The 20557-nt window shown below is 37.3% G+C and overlaps 2 protein-coding genes across 6 annotated transcripts in view; one reads left to right on the forward strand and one right to left on the reverse strand.

The window, feature by feature from the left end:
* Nucleotides 1-20557, reverse strand: part of ASB3 (ankyrin repeat and SOCS box containing 3) — a 107068-nt gene that overhangs the window by 74668 nt on the left and 11843 nt on the right. For all 3 annotated transcript variants that reach the window (XR_005718410.1, XR_005718411.1, XM_040224824.1), the window contains one exon: nt 1447-1655. Coding sequence is in view for 1 of the 3 variants with exons in the window: in XM_040224824.1 (XP_040080758.1) it covers nt 1447-1642 (196 nt within the window). In the remaining 2 variants the exon portion in view is untranslated. The remainder of the gene's footprint in view (nt 1-1446; nt 1656-20557) is intronic.
* On the forward strand, nt 5875-15962 carry CHAC2 (ChaC glutathione specific gamma-glutamylcyclotransferase 2). 3 transcript variants are annotated; one of them, XM_040224827.1, is made up of 3 exons: nt 5875-6392; nt 12369-12404; nt 14118-15962. In XM_040224827.1, exons 1-3 carry the CDS (start codon nt 6258-6260, stop codon nt 14511-14513), a joined length of 567 nt encoding a protein of 188 aa, XP_040080761.1. In that variant the 5' UTR covers nt 5875-6257; the 3' UTR covers nt 14514-15962. The 3 variants fall into 3 exon arrangements, with proteins under 3 accessions (XP_040080761.1, XP_040080762.1, XP_040080763.1); XM_040224829.1 differs by having other exon boundaries at nt 5954-6392; nt 12369-12409; XM_040224828.1 differs by lacking the exon at nt 12369-12404 and having other exon boundaries at nt 5895-6392.

Genomic DNA, 20557 nt, shown 5'->3' on the forward strand with positions numbered 1-20557 from the left:
AGCAGCCATGACAAACTGCCTGCATCATGATTATTAGAGACTTTAGCCTTGCTATCACTCATGCCTTAAAACAAAACAAACAAAAAGCCAAGCCAAAAACACTGTAAAGATTATTTTCTTTCTAATCCATGAGGAAATCAGTAATTTTGATGAGCTATAGCCCCAAAAGACTACCTTCTGAATAGCTATGCCTGATGATGGCAAGTACAAAGAGAAGAAAAATCTGAGTTTCCATAATTAATGAAACGTAAACAGTGCACCAAATGTCATAACATGGAGTGTTATACTCAATCTCAGTTTAAATTAACTGAATGTTAAAAATGTTTATTTTGCTTAAACACTGGAAGCATGCTATAGTGGGAAAACGTGAGTCAGAGAAAAGGATTCAAGTCAAATTTCCTAGTTCATTATATAAATTTTGACAAGTCAATTTCTCTAAGCCTTGCTTGATCTTTTCAACAATAAAGTGGGTATAACAATGCCTCAATAGCAGCTTTGTATTTATTAGATAAATAATGTAAATCAAGCATCTAGTACAATGATTGCCACAAAGCAGGGCTCAATCACCATTAGTTCTCTTGCTATGCCCTGTTCCCTAAGTGTCAAACTCTTTGCTTAGTCTCATTTACTGAGCTCTTCACTCAGCAGTGTGCTGGCAACTGTGTAACTGGCTCAGAGGGAGAGGGAAAAAAGTTTATTTAATTGGTTTGTAGCACTGGCTGAGTTCTGGGGTAAAAACACTTCCACATAGCTGACCTCAACCTATGAGCATGATCTCAACCTATGAGCATGAAGTCAATCAAATACAGAGTTGGAAAAAGATGTACATGATTACTCTCTGTCCCATTACTCTGTTTTGTTTTTTCCACCACACTTTCGCCTTTTGAAATTATGTTGTTTAACTGTTTCAGTATTTACTGTCTGTTTCCACCCTCACAAGATTAAAAACACCATAAAAGCAGAAATCTTGTCTGTCCCACTCTCTTCTGTATCTTCATTAAATATAAAAGCAAACTAATTGCAGACAGTCCCAAAATTAAGGAAACCATAAAGTATTTCTAAAAAAGACTAATATACTCACATCCTCAATTTCAGCAGCACTGCTCTTTTTCTTTGGAGAAAGAATAAAAAATAAACATAACCAGTAACTACCAAATGCTTAAATTAAAACAGCAGATACTTTTGCCATATCACCTAGCTTAGCAAGAAAAATCAGCCAGGCACAAGCACTTCCATATAAAGGACAACATTTATAGATGTCTAGCTGGAACACCATACATACATAATTCAAGGTGGGCAATCTAACCATTCTTAATAACACAGAGGCAGTCACTGTATGACTACAGAAAGGTAAACAAGTATTACTGTTAGTAAGTCATGTATTATTACTTTTTTTTATTAATCCAGCTTGCAAGTCCAGCCTTTCATACCGTGAATTAACTTTACCTGCACGAATTAACATCCGCAAACATTCTACAGAGTTGTGATAAGCTGCTTCATGAATTGGCATCCATCCCCTGTTATCAGGAACATCAGTGCTATGCCCCTTTTTGAGCAGTTTTCTTAATACTTTAACATTGCCTTCTCTGGCAGCAAGTCCAACCATGGAGCATGTATCAGCATATGCCTCTGTAAAATCCATTCTTTTGACCAATCTACAAAACAAGGTAGAAAGAAAATACTATCATCAATAAATACTGTACTCCTAGATATTAGAAGAGCACAGGTGATCTGTGGCGTCTATTACATAATTGCTGAGGAAGAGCCTGAGGCAACCTGTCATGCCATCACCTCTGCTAGACTAAACCAGGAAGTCTCTCTGTTTGGGGTAGGATTCCGTAGAATGCTCATATTAAAGGTATCAAGGGAGTTTAAAGTGTTCTATCACTCCTTGTCTCAGTAACTTCTTCCGGCAGCCTTCTTCTTCCATTCAGACTCCAACAAAATACACTCACTGGAATGCTGTTGATGAGAGAGCATAAGGCCCTCAGTTAACCCCAAATGTATATTCTATTTTGTAGAGATGGCCATTTAACTACTAGCAACATTCAGCCTCAAGAATTAATTTCATAGCCCTTTACAGGAAAAAGCTAAACCCAAAAAAGCCAGAAAGGAGTGAAACACTTTTTTTAAAGAACAAAAATAAGCAGTAATTCTAGTTTCTCTGCACCTGCAAGTCCTTTCCAGGAGTGAAACTCTCAGGTTCTCTTTCCTTGATCAAACAGCCCCCTTGACTGAATATGCTAAAATGAACAAAGAGCATGATAAAGAGATGGGTTCAGCTTTTCTACACTAGCCCAGAAAGTTTTTCACAGAATTACTGCCCTCTTCCTCACAATCTCCCTTCAAAGTTCATCTCAAGTTCCCCTGGAGTCACTGTCCTGTATAGCTCAGAATGTGACTCTTACAAACACAATTTCTTGTTAGTCAAGCTATGAGGCAGATTGGGCTAAGACCCAGGATTTCAGGGCAATGGTTATCTCCCAAGGGGTAGCCCTTTCTCAATAACACTTCAGTTTCATCCTTCCTTCAGCTTTTCTAAAGATCTTAGGAGGTAGTTCAGGAAATGCTAACAACATGTCTAGTCCAGTATGGGTAAAAAGGTTTCTAAAGCCATATTCTAAATAATTTAATCAGAAAGGTGGGTTTGAGGAAAGAGGTTAAAAGTAAGCACACACACAGTATTTCTTGTAGTGCAAGAAAAATTTAAATGTATCTATGGTCATATTTTGGAGAAGGCAATGGCAACCCACTCCAGTACTCTTGCCTGGGAAATCCCATGGACGGAGGAGTCTGGTAGGCTACAGTCCATGGGGTCGCCAAGAGTTGACCCCACGACTGAGCGACTTCACTTTCACTTTTCACTTTCATGCAGTGGAGAAGGAGATGGCAACCCACTCCATATTCTTGCCTGGAGAATCCCAGGAATGGGAGCCTGGTGGACTGCCGTCTATAGGGTCACACAGAGTCGGACACGACTGACGTGACTTAGCAATAGCAGCATAGCCATATCTGGGGCTTCCAAGGTGGCATGGCACAGAGGTAAAGAAACCGCCGGCAAATGCAGGATTCACATGCAGGAGACTCAGCTCGATCCCTGGGTTGGGAAGATTCTTTCAAGCAGGTGATGGCAACTCACTCTAGTATTTTTGCCTGGAAAATTCCATGGACAGAGGATCCTGGCAGGCTACAGTCAATGGGGTCATGAAAAGTCAGATGCGACTGAGCACACACACAATGGTCATATTTAAATATTAAAACTGTATCTGCAGGAACTGATTCTGTAGAGAGCTAATGGCAGCTATGATTTAATCTGATTGAATCAACTGGTCCATTACCAAGAAAGTGAAGATATTTACTACTACAGAACATTTAATTATTCAGTTAATAATTATTTACTGAACACCAATTAAATGATCAGCAATAAGGAGAATATAAGATCACAAAGACATAGATTCTATCTCAAGTTATGTACCATCTCACAGAAACAATAAATATATGTGATTCAAAATAGAAAGCAGAAAGTGCCGTAAGAGAAGTATAGATAAAGAGTCATGAGTAGTCAAAAGCAGGGGAAAACTACTTCAAGCTGTGCCTAAAAGATAAGGGAGGCTGTAACACTGAGATAACATGCAAAAGAGCATTTCTAGACAGAAGGGAAAAAACGTAACCAAAATTATGGAAATGAACAAGCAAGGGTGAATAAGGTCCAGTGAGCAATGGAAGCAATCAATTCACTTTGGAAGGATTAGGTACACAGTAGAAAACTGAGATTACAAAGGCAGCCAAATTATGGAGAATCTTGAATGCTAAACTGTACATTTCTGAACCACACTACTTGTAGCAAGGGCCATTACATCCAAGTTTCACAAAAAAGGACAAATCACACATTTTAGGACAATTTATAAACATATTCATCTAAGAGAAGAAAACTTTTTTTCTACATAGGAAAATCACAAACACACACACATACAAGAATACTATTCCAAAGACATTAAAAAACAGCATTCAAGTAAAAACAGGTAAGCATCCCTTCTGGCTTTTCTCACAGTTACAAATACTGTTAATAGATCTAGATTAATATGCGATAATCTGAAAAAATTAACAGAACTGGGTATCTTTGCACTTAAGAGAAAGAGAATCCAAAAGAAATGTACTATAATAGCAGGATCATTCTCTTCAACCCTTAATACAACAAGTTAACACGAATAAACTGTTTATCTTACTTAGGGACTTCCCTGCTGGTTCAGTAGCTAAAATCCCAAGTTCCCAATGCAGGGTGCCAGAGTTCAATCCCCACTCAGGAAACTAGATTCTACATGATGTGACTAATATTTTGCATGTCTCAGCAAAACTGAAGAGCCCATGTGTGCAACCAAGACCCAGCAAGGCAAATAAATAAAGATCTCTTTTAATAAAACCTATGTTCTAGACTAAAAGAGAATACAGAGAAAATACATATAATGTACTAACAAATATGTATGCTAAATATACCTCAGCTGGACCTGAACTGGTAAAATATCAGCTACAAAAATAAATTGAGGCAATTAAGGAAATCCGAACACAGAATATTTGATGATGTAATTATTGTTTATTTTCTTGATGTTGATATTGGCACTCTGGTTATTAGGAGAATGTCCTTATTCTTAGAATTATTTAGCAGTTAAGTCACAGCACAAGCAGCTTCAAACAATAAAGTGTCTGTCTGCAATGCAGGAGACCTGGGTTCGAGCCCTGGTTTGGGAAGACCCCTGGAGAAGGAAATGGCAGCCCACTCCAGTATTCTTGCCTGGAAAATCCCATGGACAGCGGAGCCCGGTAGGCTACCGTCCATGGGGTCACAAAGAGTCAGACACGACTGAGCTACTTCACTTTCACTTTCGCTTTCTAAAGAGAAATAAAAGATAAAGCAACTGTGACAAAATGTTAATTATTGGATCCATGTGGAAGACATAAATGGTCACCATACTCTGTATTTCTAACTTTTCTGTATGTTTGAAATTTTTCAGAAAAATTGGGAAGGGGAAACTAACCATTCCCAGCAATGTGAAATCACAACTTGAAGAAAGTTAAGACCTGGTTATTCTTAAACTAAGTTTTTCTTTGTGACATTTTTCTGCTGACTTCTTAAGAGTATAAATAATAGTCTTTGAACCCGGATGTTCTAGTATTCTTTAACACAGTTGAAGACTATAAAACATAAATTCTCAAGAAAGAACAAGCATTTCTTTAGGCTTCTGTTCTCACATACATAAACATGGCCTTGATGGCCCAAGTGAGCTTCCTGAACAGTAATTCCGAGCAGCAGCTCTAACCTGCAGATCAAAACGTTTTTTAGGATACTTGACCTGTTGGATAAATTCATGAAATCTGTTAAATTCTTCAACAGAAAAATGTACACAGATCCCAAATCCTGTATAAAATTTCAGGAGGTCCCACATATGACTTCCAAAGCCTATGCGCAAGCTAAAAACATTTACCTACATTTTTCCGAGTGAGTTTCTGAGTATACTAAAGAAGACTAAGATCGTTTCACAGAGAAAATTTTAATATATAAGCAGCTTTTGTTGAAATAATGATAGCTCTTCCATAGGCACAAAACTTCTGTAGTAAACTTTGTTTTTGAAAGGTAAAAAAGACTTTTTAAAATGTAAATAAAGTCAAATACAGATTACAATCCCTGCTTGCATTCCCCTAGCTCTTGTTAAATGGGCAGAAATCCAGTTTTTAAAGCATAAGAAATTTCCTTCTACGTGCCACATAAGGTGCCCATAAACAGTTCGTCTGCGTGTATCTAGACCACGCCACCGAAGATTCCCACCGTCTCTCTTCTCCTCCCATTTGAAAAAAGTAAACACACCCAACCTTAGAGCCACACTAAAAGGATTGTGGGTACTGTAGTCTTCTGACCACAAGCACCTCAGGAAACGTAGGGTGATAAACAGAGGCTGCTGAAAAATCCATTGCTTAGCAGAGAGGAAATCAATGCTTCCAAATACCCTAAGCAAGCAGACAAAATAATAACGTTGACTGGGACAGACTAGGAAGCCGTTCCGCGAACTGCAAGTCCCAGTGTGCTTAGCGCCCCCAAGAAGGGGGTGCGGGCTTTGCGCCTACGCAGCCGGTTTCTTGCGTCCGGAAAGTCGTAGACTCTTACCGGCAGCAGCTCCAAGACAGCAGCTCAGAGACCACGAAGAGGGGACGGCCGCCGCCACCGCCGCCACCGCCAGCCACCACGGAGGAAAAGCAAGGGAAGGATGTGGGTTTTTGGTTACGGGTCTCTCATCTGGAAGGTGGACTTCCCCTATGAGGACAAACTGGTTGGCTATATCTCAGGCTACAGCAGGCGCTTCTGGCAGGGCAGCACCGACCACCGCGGAGTTCCTGGCAAGGTGAGGCGCAACCGGTCCCCCACACTTAATGTCCCCGGAGCACTGTTCCTCAACTCCTTGTCCAGCTCTGCGGGACTCACACCCCACCGCAGAAGGTCACTAGGTTAGGGATACTGCTGCTACCTCTGTGCACCTTCCTCGGCCACCTGCCCCCAACTCTGGGATCCTAAACCAAGGGCAGTCCTTTTGAAGCCGCTGGAGATGCTGGTGGCAGTTACTTCTTGAGGAGGCAAGAAACGTGGGCACAAGCTCCCGCAAGGCGACGTGCTGAGAGGGGATCCCATTTCTTGGCAACCACCCTCCCTCCCCACTCCCACCCTCGGCACAAAAAGGTGGGAAGATAAACCTTCCTGTCACCATGGAGTTGAAATACTAAAATCAACTAGTAAATTCAGCTTTTAAGCAATTAAGTTTATTGGCATTTCTGCATTCTGCCAGATTTTCATTGGTCTGAATTTAAACGTGCATGTTATTTCTAGGATTTCTTTATATCTTTCCAAAGGTTTTATTTCATAACACCTATGGTCACAGAAAAACTAGTTTCCAAAACTATCTCTGGTTATAAAGGAACTTATGTTGATCACCTTGGTTGTCAGGTACTTGAGAAGTTGAGTCCGGCTTTGTTACCTAAGTAGCACCGTACCAATACTATATCCAACATTATTTTAATGTATTTTTCTTCAGTGGTTCTCCTCTAAATTGTAAATGTGAAATTAAGTTCTCTGATCCATTCTTCAGTCAGTTATGCAGGGACATTTATCTTAATACACTGTAAATACAGAGAATAACAGCTCACTGCTCATGCAAATCAGCCTCGTTTTTGACTGCAAGACAAATAATCCATAAGGAAAACTAAATTTTGAGTAATACTTTGGATAAGTTGCACACTTATTATAGCTAACTTTTAGAAGAGTACAGAATGTTTAATTGCTTATATGTTGTCTAAAATACTGGTAAGTATATGAGTTTACCACTTTCTTAAAAAAAAAAAAATTAATACCGGCTCAGAAGCAGGAAATCTAAAATGCTAGAAATCAGATGTAGAAAGAGATTGAGGTTAATTCCAAAGAAATACTTGTAGTCTTGCATCATGGAAAAGGTAAGAGAAGAAGGCTGTAGTTTGCACCTGCTCATAAATGAGACACAGGATTAAAATCATTTTTAAAAAAGCCATTCTACCTCAACTAGAGTTGGTAAATTAAGAATCTGGCTTTAAGGTAGCAATGACTTGAAAAAAGAGGAGTGATTTACCACAAATGCACATTTACAGGCCAAAAGAGATTTCATGGCCAAACTATCTCCAAGAATATTATAAAATAACATTTAAGACTTTAAAGAACTAAGTTAAATAAACTGCCTTTTGAGTTGTCAGATATGAGCACTTAAAATTGCCATTCAGCAAAGGAATGCCTTACTAGGCTTCAGTTTAAAAAACCAAGTGTTAAATACTTATGAACATGGTTAGAATAGCATATTTCAGTACTCTACTCTCAACCCAAATGTTTGTTACACAGTACACTGAGTTATGTACACTGTCAAAACAGACTGATGATAAGAAATCGCCAAGTCAATACAATTCATGAGTCTTTAATAAAATATTAAAGAAGGTAGCTATAAAAGTCAGTATCTCTTTTTACTTAATATACTAAAATATAAGGTAGGAAAGTTGGGGCGGGGGCGCTGCAATGGCTAACAGTTTGATACCAATTTTTATTTAAAGAATCCATCCTATCATATTGAAGGAAAACCTAAAGCATTAAACATTTTCTAAGTATACTGTTGTGCTAAAAAAAAAACTGGAAAGAACATTATTTTACTTCACATTTTCTATTATAATGGAGCACAAGCCTTATATAAATATTAACTGTCTGACAAACAGAAATACAAAAGGCTACAGAAATAACTAGCAAATTAGAAGAATAATGTAGATTCTACATAGCCCTATGTTTTTTACAGCAACATATGCTCCTAGTGAGCTAGTCATCAGTACATATGAAATGTTATGTTACTAAACAAATGTTGGACTCATTTCTACATACTGTAATGTGACATTTGTAGGAAAAATGCCAAACCTACTTCCTTTCCTAATTATGCTTTCTTTTTAGCTTCATTAAACTTTAATATCTTCCTAAGTTTAATTAAGCATCTCATTTATTTCTTACAAAACTAGCAATTTCTTATCAAATTAAAGACTTATTTTAAATGTGAAAAAATGTTCACATCAAAAAGAATATATTTCAGTTTCAAAAAGAGAAAACATTTTAACACAAGAAATGATCGTGAATATTTACATTTCTAGATGGTGATCAGAAAGGATTTATTTTAAATCTACATTTCTAGATGGTGATCAGAAGGATTTATTTTAAATGTGAAAAAGTGTTCACATCAGAAAGAATATATTTCAATTTCAAAAAGAGAAAACATTTTAACACAAGAAATGATTGTGAATATTTACATTTCTAGATGGTGATCAGAAACATTACTCATTACCCAATGAAAGGACCCAACATGGCTCATATTTCACATCCTCCAATCCTATTCACCTTTCAGGACCCCTTCAGTTTCAATGCCCTCCCCAAAAAATTTAAGTGCACTTACAAATTTACATTGTTTCCTCAGTAACAACAGGAACAAACAGCTTAAGTTTTATAAAATATTTCTGGGTAAATATATCAGTAGTGTCAACAGTGCATGTGTATTTCATCCATAAGCAGTCAAAGGGACCCATCTATTTTCCCTTCATGATTCCCTACATATGCTCTTTGTTTTCTGTTTCAATTGTCACCACCTACATCAAGGACTTTACTACCTCTCCCCTTTTCAACAGTTACTACTGAGCGCTCACATATAAGTGGAAAACACCTATGCAAACAACAATACCTAATAAGTGCTATAAGGGAAAAGGTGCAATGAGAGTTTAGAAGGAGCTGCTGCAAAGTTGCCTGAAAAGACAGCCAAGCCATTATGAAAAGAGTGGCAGGAGGATATCCAAGGGATTCTAAAGAAGGGCATTCCACTCTGCTGTGCAATGCTGTGCTGTGCCTGGTCACCCAGTCATGTCCAACTCTGCGACCTCATGGACTATAGCCCTCCAGGCTCCTCTCTCCATGGGGATTCTCCAGGCAAGAATACTGGAGTGGGTTGCCACGCCCTCCTCCAGGGCATCTTCCCAACCCAGGGATTGAATCCAGGTCTCTGTATTGTGGGTGGACTCTAACGTCTGAGCCACCAGGGAAGCCCATTCCACTCTGGGCACTGGTATATTCAAAGATGAATGTTTGTAAAGGTCCCATCACTTCATGGCAAATAGATGGGAAAACAATGGAAACAGTGACAGACTTTATTTTCTTAGGCTCCGAAATCACTGCAGATGGTGACTGCAGCCATGAAATTAAAAGTCGATTGCTCCTTGGAAGAAAAGCTATGACCAAGCTAGACAGCACATTAAAAAGCAGAGACATTATTTTGCCAACAAAGGTCCATCCAGTCAAAGCTATGGTTTTTCCAACAGTCATGTATGGATGTGAGAGTTGGACTATAAAGAAAGCTGAGTGCCAAAGAATTGATGCTTTTGAACTGTGGTGTTGGAGAAGACTCTTGAGAGTCCCTTGGACTGCAAGGAGATCCAACCAGTCAATCCTAAAGGAAATCAGTCCTGAATATTCATTGGAAGGACTGATGCTGAAGCTGAAACTCCAATACTTTGGCCACCTGATGTGAAGAACTGACTCACTTGAAAAGACCCTGATGCTGGGAAAGACTGAAGGCATAAGGAGAAGAGGTTGACAGAGGATGAGATGGTTGGATGACAGCACTGACTGGATGGACATGAGTTTAAGCAAGCTCTGAGAGCTGGTAATGGACAGGGAGGTTTGGCGCGCTGCAGTCCATGGGTCGCAAAGAGCTGGACACGACTGAGCGACTGAACTGAAAAATTATAAATAATTTGTTACAGCTTGAGAGGGAAAGTGGTAAGAAGTGAGGTTTGTAGTTAACTCATGCAAAGGAATTTTTACTTTATCCTGTAGAATATTATAACCCTGAAAAATTTAAAGCACAGGAAAACTCAAAACCCAATTTTTGCAACAAAAAGTCAACCCAGAGCCGTGTAAAACAAACTGGAGGCAGAGAGCGAAAGCCCTGAGGAAACTAAAGGATGATGAGAAAACAAATTTAGAAAATAATCAGAAGATAAAGCTACCAAGAATTAGTCACTAGGCTGGTGAAAGGGGAAGCAAGGAAAGGTGGAAAACAGAGCTTGTCCCGCAGACCACTAACATTTCTTGCTCACAGGCTACCTCCTTCCCACTTAAATGTGCATACTATATACTTTACCACCATGAACATCCTTGTATTGATGCTGGGAAAGGCTGAAGGAGAAGGGAACAACAGAGGACGAGATAATTGGATGGCATCACTGACTCAGTGGACATGAGTTTGAGCAATCTCTGGGAGATGGTGAAGGACAGGGAAGCCTGGCATGCTGCAGTCTATGGGGTCACAAGGAGTCAGACACAGCTGAGCGACGGAACAGCAAGTATACTTTAACACACCGATCTTCCCAAAGCATCTGCTTTTATCAGGCCAGTCACCTACTAACTTGAGTGCTACAGTAGCGCCTCGTTTCCTGTTTCTCCCAAATTTCAGTGGCTTGTTTTTTCCACTGTCCCCCAATTTCAACTCCAATCTTTAGCTTTTCAGATTTGACTCTATCCTATTTCTCCAGTTATCTTTCTGAATCATCTTCCATACATGGTGAAGCTTCTGCTAAAGTCAGACACTTTGGCCTGGTTTAATTCTGCTTCTAGACCCTTACTCAGAATTGTGTCTTTCTTTCTGAACACCCAAGACTCAGAATTATTACTTCACTTAATAAACAGCATACATCACAGCCCTTAAGTATTCTCTATCTATTTCATATGTTAATAAGTTCATATTTCAGACTTACAATATAAGCTTTTAAAAACCAGAATCAGTTTTATCATCTCTACAACAAAGAATAGGTATTCAATAAATAATTCCAAATTCACTTTGAAATCGAAGGTAATATGGCAATTCCTACATGACCCCCATCAATATATGTATCCTCACTAGCATTATCTTAAATGGAAAAAAAGCTAACTGTAAATGTCCAACAGTTCAAAGATGTTTAAATTATAGCTCACTGATGGTAGAGTATCATGCACCTATTAAAAAGTATCAGAAGACTAACAGGAAATTTAAATTAAAAAACATAATCCAAAAATCCATGTGTTGCATGATTACAAATTATCTATACAAATGGACAAAGACTAGAGGGAAATAGAAACAAGGATAGCACAAATATCTGAATGATGTAGGTTCACTATGTGTCACACAGCAGGCATACAAGTAGGTAAAGTTGTGGCTTACAACTTTCTCACTAATGTCAATAAATACACAACCTCTGACACAAGATAGGACTTGTTTTTTTTTTTTTTTAAAAAAAAGCAAATTCTCAGACTGTTCCAGACTTACAGAATCAGAAACTACCTCCAAGTAAGTTTTATCTGCACTTGAGAACCACTTCTCTATAGGAAAGCACCCTGGAATGTCATGTTTTGTTCCTCAGTGGAACACTATAGCAATCTTTATTCCCTGAAGAAAAAAAAAGTGATCAGAATATTTATTATTGTTGCTTCTTCCTTTTGCTTTTGATTTCAGTCACAGGTGTGTTTTTTAATATTTCCATTCTAAGTGAATACAATATACCTATTATACACAAATGTAAGAGAATTTTTTTAAAAGGCCAAGATAGTTTGGATAAGATAGATTCTTTTAATTCACTTTAAAATTTATCATTAAAAAATAAGTACTTTTTAAAAAGTGCTCAGTATAAACAAATGAAGTTAAAATATTCCATGTCAACAGTAAGTTGCTAATGCTCAGTTAATGAACTTTAATTCAGGAAAAAAAAAATTTTTTTTTTTTTTTTTTTTTTTACTTTTCTTAAAACAGCCTGGAAGAGTTGTGACTCTTGTTGAAGACCCTGCGGTATGGTATAATAATTCTTTTTTGTATAGTCTTTAATCGTAAAGTGTTAACATGTTTCATAGTTTTAATAATCAGTGAAATCTTATTAGCAGTCATCACAGATCATTTGAACTACACTGAGCCTAGAAATTCCTCTCTGTATTAGTTGTATTTTTTCTTATGTGCTGGGAAAAGTTGGGATGCAGAATTCAAGGTAGACAACGAAAAGCCAATGGCGTGTAGTCTCATTTTTCCCTTCTTGATGAGTTTGTTGACTGAGAATTTTGTGGTCTCCTTTGACATTAATTGGAGAAGGAAATGGCAACCCGCTCCAGTATTCTTGCCTGGAGAATCCCATGGACTGTGGAGCCTGCTGGGTTACAGTCCACAGGGTCGCAAAGAGTCGGACAGGACTGAGCGACTTCACTTTGACATTAATGGAGCCAACCCTCAGACAGCCAGATGAACACAAAGAATTAAATGAAAGCCTTAAAGCTTTCCTCACATTTGCTAGGAGTCTAATATTTCAGCAAAAATCTCGGTCATGAATTATCACTTTCTTTACTGCCTAATCTTATTGATAGCACAACAGGTTTTTTTTTTAAGTATGGAGTACTAGAAAACTTACTTGATAGTTCTCTGTTTCTTAAATATTTTCAATCATTTTATTGAGATCCAAATTTTACATTGTGAAGTTAAATATTTAACTTTAGAAAGGACTTTGCTATATAAAAATCAAAGCAGCAAAAATAATAAAAATCAAGCAGCTAGCAACAGCAGACGAATGGTGAAATTATGAAATGCTTTCATAACTTACATTAGGAAAAACATCCATAAAAAATGGCTCCAAACTGGTAACTAAAACTCCTAATTAGAGGTAATAAAAGGTACTTTTTTCCTATAGAATGTTAATTTATTCAAGATACTTAGCAACCTGAAGTTTAATAATTAAAAGTTGTCAAGAAACTAAAAAATCTGTTACAAACTATCAATCTTGCTTGTATCACAAATATTTTATTGATACTACAAAAAATCTTTGCAGCTAAAGTACATTGCTTTTACTGACACTGTTCATAGGCTCTCTAGACAAAGAGTTTGCCATTTACTATTCTGGATGGAGTAATTTACTAAGGGTATTTGAAAGTTTACTCAGTGAAGAAATGAGCAAATAAATGAACCTATTGCCTTAATAGTTGATTACTTTATTACAGAGCTTTTAAAATACAGAACTCTTTTTGCAAACAAGGGAACAACTAACATATTATAAGGGCTTCCCTAGTGGCTCAGCAGTAAAGAATCCACCTATCAATGCAGATGTTGGTTTGATCCCTGGGTCAGGAAGATTCAATGGAGAAGGAAGTGGCAACCCACTCCAGTGGGTTTCAGCATACCATCAGTGAAATGCTTATGGATTAAAGATTTAGAACTATATTTTTAATGACTAAATGAAGATCTGATATTTTTCATTTCAGTCCCATTAGTTATAAGACATAATTTTAAAAATTTAAACAAAGATAAATATGCTGGTATACAAGGAAATTAATTATTCAGATTGAAGAATTTAAAATGCTTATTTCCTTTATTATTTAGTATTACCTCTTCGTTGCACATTAAGGGAAGCAAAACTGCACTGATTTCTAAGAATATATAAGATACTTTCTTAGCTCATAATCTATCTTCACCTATTTTAGCCTTGTAAATACTAAATAATACTTTCTTTTCATTTTTCAACAGGGTTGTGTATGGGGTATTGCTTACAGACTGCCAGTAGGAAAGGAAGAAGAAGTAAAAGCATACCTTGATTTCAGAGAGAAAGGAGGCTACAGGACCACAAAAGTCATTTTTTATCCAAAAGATTCCACAACAGAACCATTCAGTGTGTTGCTATATATTGGAACATGTGATAATCCTAATTATCTTGGTCCTGCACCTCTGGAAGACATCGCTGAACAAATTTTTAATGCAGCTGGTCCGAGTGGAAAAAATACAGAATATCTTTTTGAACTTGCAAATTCTATGAGAAGCCTTGTGCCAGAAGATGCAGATGAGCATCTTTTCTCTTTAGAAAAATTAGTAAAGGAACGTTTAGAAGGAAAGCAGAACTTCAATTGCATAAAAAGACCTAACTGATTTTTCCAAAGAAGCAGAACTTTTAATCTTCAGAGACTGGCTTCACTGCACAATGACAATATGATTTGTAAACGTGTTTACTTGAAAATCTTAGTTGTGTTTAATGTTGTAGTCAAGATAATATCTAAATTCACAGTTTAATTGCAATTGGCCTGGAACTCATACTCAAAAATTGGGATATAAAGAAAAAATTCATTTCAATAATATAATGAATGATTCTCCAGCTATGATATTGAATACTTGCTCACGAGAAGTTCTTTAGAAAAATACAATGAAGGACTCAGTTCAGATCTTGTTTTTATCTAAATAAATACAATTCTGTTGTTTCATATTGCAATTTTAAAGTTGTAGAGAATTAGACCAAAAATCCAGTAATTATAATAAGGCTATGCCTTTAATATATTCCCATATGTTAACTCTGTAATCATGGTTTAAAATAAATAAGCTTGAAATAACATATAATTAGATATATATGGTAATATAGACAAGATTTTGGCCTTGATCGTGAATTTCTTTGTTTAGATTTTAAATGAAACTCCAATTTAAGCCAAAAAGTTAGCATTCTAATATAAAAACTTCCTTGGAATTATAATGTACTATATCTCTCCTTTTTTGAATAAATGTATTTTACTATACGGTAAAAACCCTTTCAGCTAGAAAAGCACAAATTATACAAATTACATCTAAATTTATCACTCAATTTGTATTAATCTTATACTGAAACTTTAAAAAAAAGGCTTTTTGATATTACAAATTAACAGAAACATATATAATGAAAGTTTGCTGTTTGAAATGGTATTTAGAATTGTAATTTTTTAAAGTAAGAAGTGGCGTTACCTGATCATTTGCTACAGTTTTTTTTTCCTTCTTACATCTTGTCACTTAACAAAGGTATCCACTAAATAGTGTGATGATGCTACCCACCTAGGAACCATGTATAATTAACGCATGCAAAAGTAACCTTGATTCAGACTAATCAGATCAGTTCTTACTAGAAGTGATTTCCTTCTCAACAGGACATGCAGTCTCTCTAAAATTTTTCAACATGAAAAGAATTTCAGTACCACATTAGATTTAATGTGAAACTAATAATTAGTACCAAAGTTGTTCATGTAAAATAAAGCTGTCCTTTTCATGCTTTTTCTTTTTAATTTGTTATAAACACCTTACTTGGTAATTTAGTCAGCTATATAAAATTTAAAATATTTTCCAACATTTTCAGTATTAGCTTTCTAGAAGGCATTTCTCTTGTCCTATACAATAAGAAAAGCACTAACATTCATTAATGAATATTTCATAAGGATGTACTAGGCACTTTACACACAGGAGCATCCTCTCAGCTTGTTTTCATAGTAACTTGTATACAAGTACACATCCAGTAAGTAGCAGAAGTCTGTGTCTCTGTTAAAGTGCAAGAGTCTACAATATATTTAAAAATCCACATCTTTACTAACCTACATCTTTTGTGTGTGTGTAATGAAATAATATGTGGCTTGTTAGATAGAGATATGAATTTTGGTATATACAGATTCCCACAAATATAATTAGCCTGTCCAAGAGTCACATGCCATAGCTCAGAATCACATAGATGTATTCAGAGATTCAGTCTTTCATGTTACAAATAAACCTAAGTCCAAAGAAATTTGTAACTCCCAAAGTGATTCTTCTACCATTGAATACATGTTACATATCAAGGGAGAGGGATTACTTTGTGATCGGGCCACATTTGCATCCTTCTAGACTTTCAGTTATGAATAGAAGTTAACTAGAAAATACACATGTTGGTATACCATCCACATTTATAGGGAAGCCATGATCCAAAAAGCCCAGGAACAGGAACATTCATTTCCACTGCAATGGGGAGAAACGTAACTAAATGGATAAAATAAACAATACTAAATTGGCAGCTAGGGTCTGGAGCCCACAAGCGACTAAGAATCTATCATAAAGATAATAAGCTATCTAGAGCAAAAGTTTGGAGAAGGCAACAGCATCCCACTCCAGTACTCTTGCCTGGAAAATCCCATGGACAGAGGAGCCTGATAGGCTGCAGTCCATGTGGTCACTGAGGGTCGGACATGACTGAGCGACTTCACTTTCCCTTTACACTTTCATGCACTGGAGAAGGAAATGGCAACCCATTCCAGTGTTCTTGCCTGGAGAATCCCAGGGACGGGGGAGCCTGGTGGGCTGCCGTCTATGGGGTCACACAGAGTCTGACACGACTGAAGTGACTTAGCAGTAGTAGGAGAGCAAAAGTAATTTTTGTTAGCAAAAGTTTCCATTGTTTCCCCATCTATTTGCCATGAGGTGATGGGACTGAATGCCATGATCTTAGTTTTCGGAAAGTTGAGTTTTAAGCCAACTTTCACACTCCTCTTTCACTTTCATCGTGGGGCTCTTTAGTTCTTCGCTTTCTGCCATAAGGGTGGTATCATTTGCATATCTGAGGTTATTGATATTTCTCCTGACAATCTTGATTCCAGCTTGTCCTTCATCCAGCCCGGCATTTCACATGATGTACTCTGTATATAAGTCAAATAAGCAGGGTGACAATATACAGCCTTCTCATACTCCTTTCCTAATTTGGAACCAGTTTGTTGTTTCATGTCCAGTTCGAACTGTTGCTTCCTGACCTGCATACAGATCTCTCAGGAGGCAGGTAAGGTAGCCTGGTATTCCCATCTCTTTCAGAATTTTCTACAGTTTGTTGTGATCCACAGTCAAAGGCTTTGGTGTAGTCAATAAAGCAGAAGTAGATGTTTTTCTGGAACTCTCTTGCTTTTTCAATGATCCAACGAATATGGCAATTTGATCTCTGGTTCCTCTGTTCTTTCTAAATCCAGCTTGAACATCTGGAAGTTCATAGTTTACCTATTGTTGAAGCCTGGCTTGGAGGATTTTGAACATTACACTGCCAGCATGTAAGATGAGTGCAACTGAGCAGTAGTTTGAACATTCTTTGGCATTGCCTTTCTTTGGGATTGGAATGAAAACTGACCTTTTCCAGTCCCGTGGCCACTGCTGAGTTTTCCAAATCTGCTGGCATATTGAGTGCAGCACTTTCACTGTTGTAGTTGTGTGCCTTGTTTCTATTAAATTTTAGCATTATTAAAACATATATAGTATTTCTTAATAAGAACTCAAAGCAAAGTTAGCAAGGAAGCCCTGAAGTTATCTGAGATGTGACTTTGAAGGTTTTGTGTTGGTTAAGACCTATCGTTCAAGCATGAGCTGTAAGATTTCTTAAACTAAAATAAGAACCTTATAATACAGCAAGAGCAAGAGTTTCTTACATCTTCTTGCCTCTAATCTTATGTCTTCTTTCCATCGCATTCTGTACTCTGCACTCACAATTATTTTTCTAAAATATGGAACTAATCTAGTCAGTAATGGAAATGCCTCCCAGAGCATACAAAGTAAAGCTCAAATTCTTTAATCTGGTGTTCAACTACTTACAATCTAGTGTCAACATATTTGTCACATTTCACTTCCTACTAATGCACACTCTCCATGCTCCAGTCACACCACCCTCCTCAATCATTAAGACCCAGCAAAGAAGAGGGACTAATGATATGTGGCAAACAATAACTTACATACCAACACCACCTGGATAAATAATATAGCTCAGGACTTCCCTGGTAGTACCATGGTTAAGAATTCCCCTGCCAATTCAGGGCACACAGGTGAGGTCCCTGGTCCTGGAAGATCAACTCAGCTCGTGTGCCACAACTATTGAGCCCTCGAGCTGCAACGACTGAGCCCGAGAACCACAACTACCGAAGTCTATGCACCTAGAGTCCGTGCTCCACAATAAGAGAAGCCACCTCAATGAGAAGTCCTCACACTGAAACAAACAGTAGTCCCCAGATGTTGGCCTCAACTAGAAAAAAATCCTTGCCAAGCAACAAAGACCCAGCACAGCCAAAAATAAAAAGTAAATTAATACGAAAAGAAAAAAGATAGCTCCCAGCTATCAAGAAGCACATTTGCTGGAGAGATGCACAAGCAAGCAAATCAATGTTACTCACCATAAAGACTGGGACATAAAATATAAGCAAAATAGAGACAGATAAACTGTTAACTCAAACTAACAAGATCAGAGAAAGAAAAAAAAAAGATCAGAGAAAGCTTTACAGAAAAAAAAAAAAAATCTGTTCATGTATCAAAGAATAGTAGCTAACACTTATGGAACACTTACTACAAATGCCAAAATCTACTCTAAGTACTTTACACATGTTAATCCCCAATGGAAGATAAAAAGAGTTTAAGTTAAAAGAACATATTAACTGTCACTGATTACTAGAACATGCCAAGCACTGTGCTGAGCACTAAAAAGGAACAAAATGGAATTAAGCCCTTTAATTCTGGTAGGGGGAAAAAGTGAGTTCCTTTTTTTTTTTTTTTTTTTTACCCCCCTGGTAAGCTTTAACCACAATGAGATTCTTTCCTGAAACAGGATTAAGTTAAAAGAATTAAAAGGATTTATTTGGGGCTTCCCTGGTAGTCTAGTGGCTAAGACTCCAAGCTCCCAATGCAGGGGATCCAGGTTCGATCCCTGGTCAAGGAATCTATTCCATATGATGCAAAAAGAGTCAGCACACCACAATAAAAGATCTCACATGCCAAAAGGAAGATCAAAGATCCTACTTGCCAAAACTAAGACCGGGCACAGCCAAATAAATATTTTTTTAAAAAAGGATTCATTTAAGTACCTGTATTCTAAGGTCGTAAGTCTTCTTTTAATCTAAAAAGAAGTATGTTTTGCCCAATGTTTCTCAATAACACTGATTGATTTATTCAACAAATACCTATCAATTACCTACTTTATATAAGACAAACTAAGCATATGTGCATTTTCTTTCACTTCCTATCAAAGTCCCACTGAAGTGCATTCAAGCATTCCGGAAACAGAAAGCAGGTGGGATTATATTGAGGGTGAAGCAAGAACAGAGAAAACCACAGTCTAGAACCAATGTGCAGCTGCACAGGTGTGCACGCACACGCATGAGAAAGCTGCAGCCACTCAGAAGCCTTTCCTTCCAACAGAGTCTTAGGAAGAGCCAAACCTAGAGACAGAAGAAGGGGGCTGCAGGACGAAACTCAGGATGATTCAAATACCCATATGAGATAGACACACCAAACCTTGTATCTCTTTCCTTTACACATAGAAGCTAGCAGCAACAAAGCTAGTGTCAGGCTTAAAACACAACTTTTCTTTTTTTTTTTTTTTAACCATCTACCCTGAAAGCATCAGAACACCTTCATGTTCCACAATAAAGCCTTCTTCATTTGGGCACAGGGAGAAGGAGGAAGAACAGCTTTTTTTCTTCATTTCACCATAAAGTGAGGCCCAACAGTTGATACTCTGCACACTTACAAAGAGCTCAAAAATCCTTTTTTTTTTTTTAAATTTTTGAGGAATGGCAAAAGCACAAAAGGATAAAAACAATCAACTCACCTTAAGGAAGTAGAGCTTTTAAACTTATAAATGTTTAAAATTTGTAAGTGTTATCCTCAAAGAAATTCATGAAGATGCTGCATCTATTAAAAATGAGCAATTGGAAAGAAACTATGGAAACAGGAAAAAAAACACTAACAAAAGATATTCAAAGAAGAGAACTGACAGTCAAAGGAAACTGATCTCTTGAACTGATCTTCTATATTATCTCATTTTTTTCCTTTGTCTTTTTTCTACTTGGAAGACTCTATCCAAATGGTATTCTGAATAGAACAGAGAAAATGGAAAGTGAAAGTGAAAGTCACTCAGTCCTGTCCAACTCTTTGAGACCCCATGGAACCTTCCTTTGTCCATGGGATTCTCAGGCCAGAATACCAGAGTGGTTAGCCTTTCCCTTCTCCAGGGGATCTTTCCAACCCAGGGATCGAACCCAGGTCTCCTGCATTGCAGGCTGATTCTTTACCTGCTGAGCTACCAGGGAAGCCCAAGGAAAACATAATTGAAGAAATAATATTAAAAATTTTCCCAGAAGTGAACAAATAGGACTCAAGGGGTGCAATGAAGGGTAAGTGAAAAAAGATCC

This window comes from Oryx dammah, unplaced genomic scaffold, assembly GCF_014754425.2.
Source record: "Oryx dammah isolate SB20612 unplaced genomic scaffold, SCBI_Odam_1.1 HiC_scaffold_25, whole genome shotgun sequence".
Taxonomy (NCBI): Eukaryota; Metazoa; Chordata; class Mammalia; order Artiodactyla; family Bovidae; genus Oryx; species Oryx dammah.

Excerpts from the sequence above, each read along its gene's own strand:
- CHAC2 (XM_040224827.1), top strand. The coding sequence starts at position 6,258 with ATGTGGGTTTTTGGTTACGGGTCTCTCATCTGGAAGGTGGACTTCCCC. Across the intron at positions 6,393-12,368 it reads ACCGCGGAGTTCCTGGCAAG|CCTGGAAGAGTTGTGACTCT; the intron begins GTGAGGCGCAAC and ends TTCTTAAAACAG. Across the intron at positions 12,405-14,117 it reads CTCTTGTTGAAGACCCTGCG|GGTTGTGTATGGGGTATTGC; the intron begins GTATGGTATAAT and ends ATTTTTCAACAG.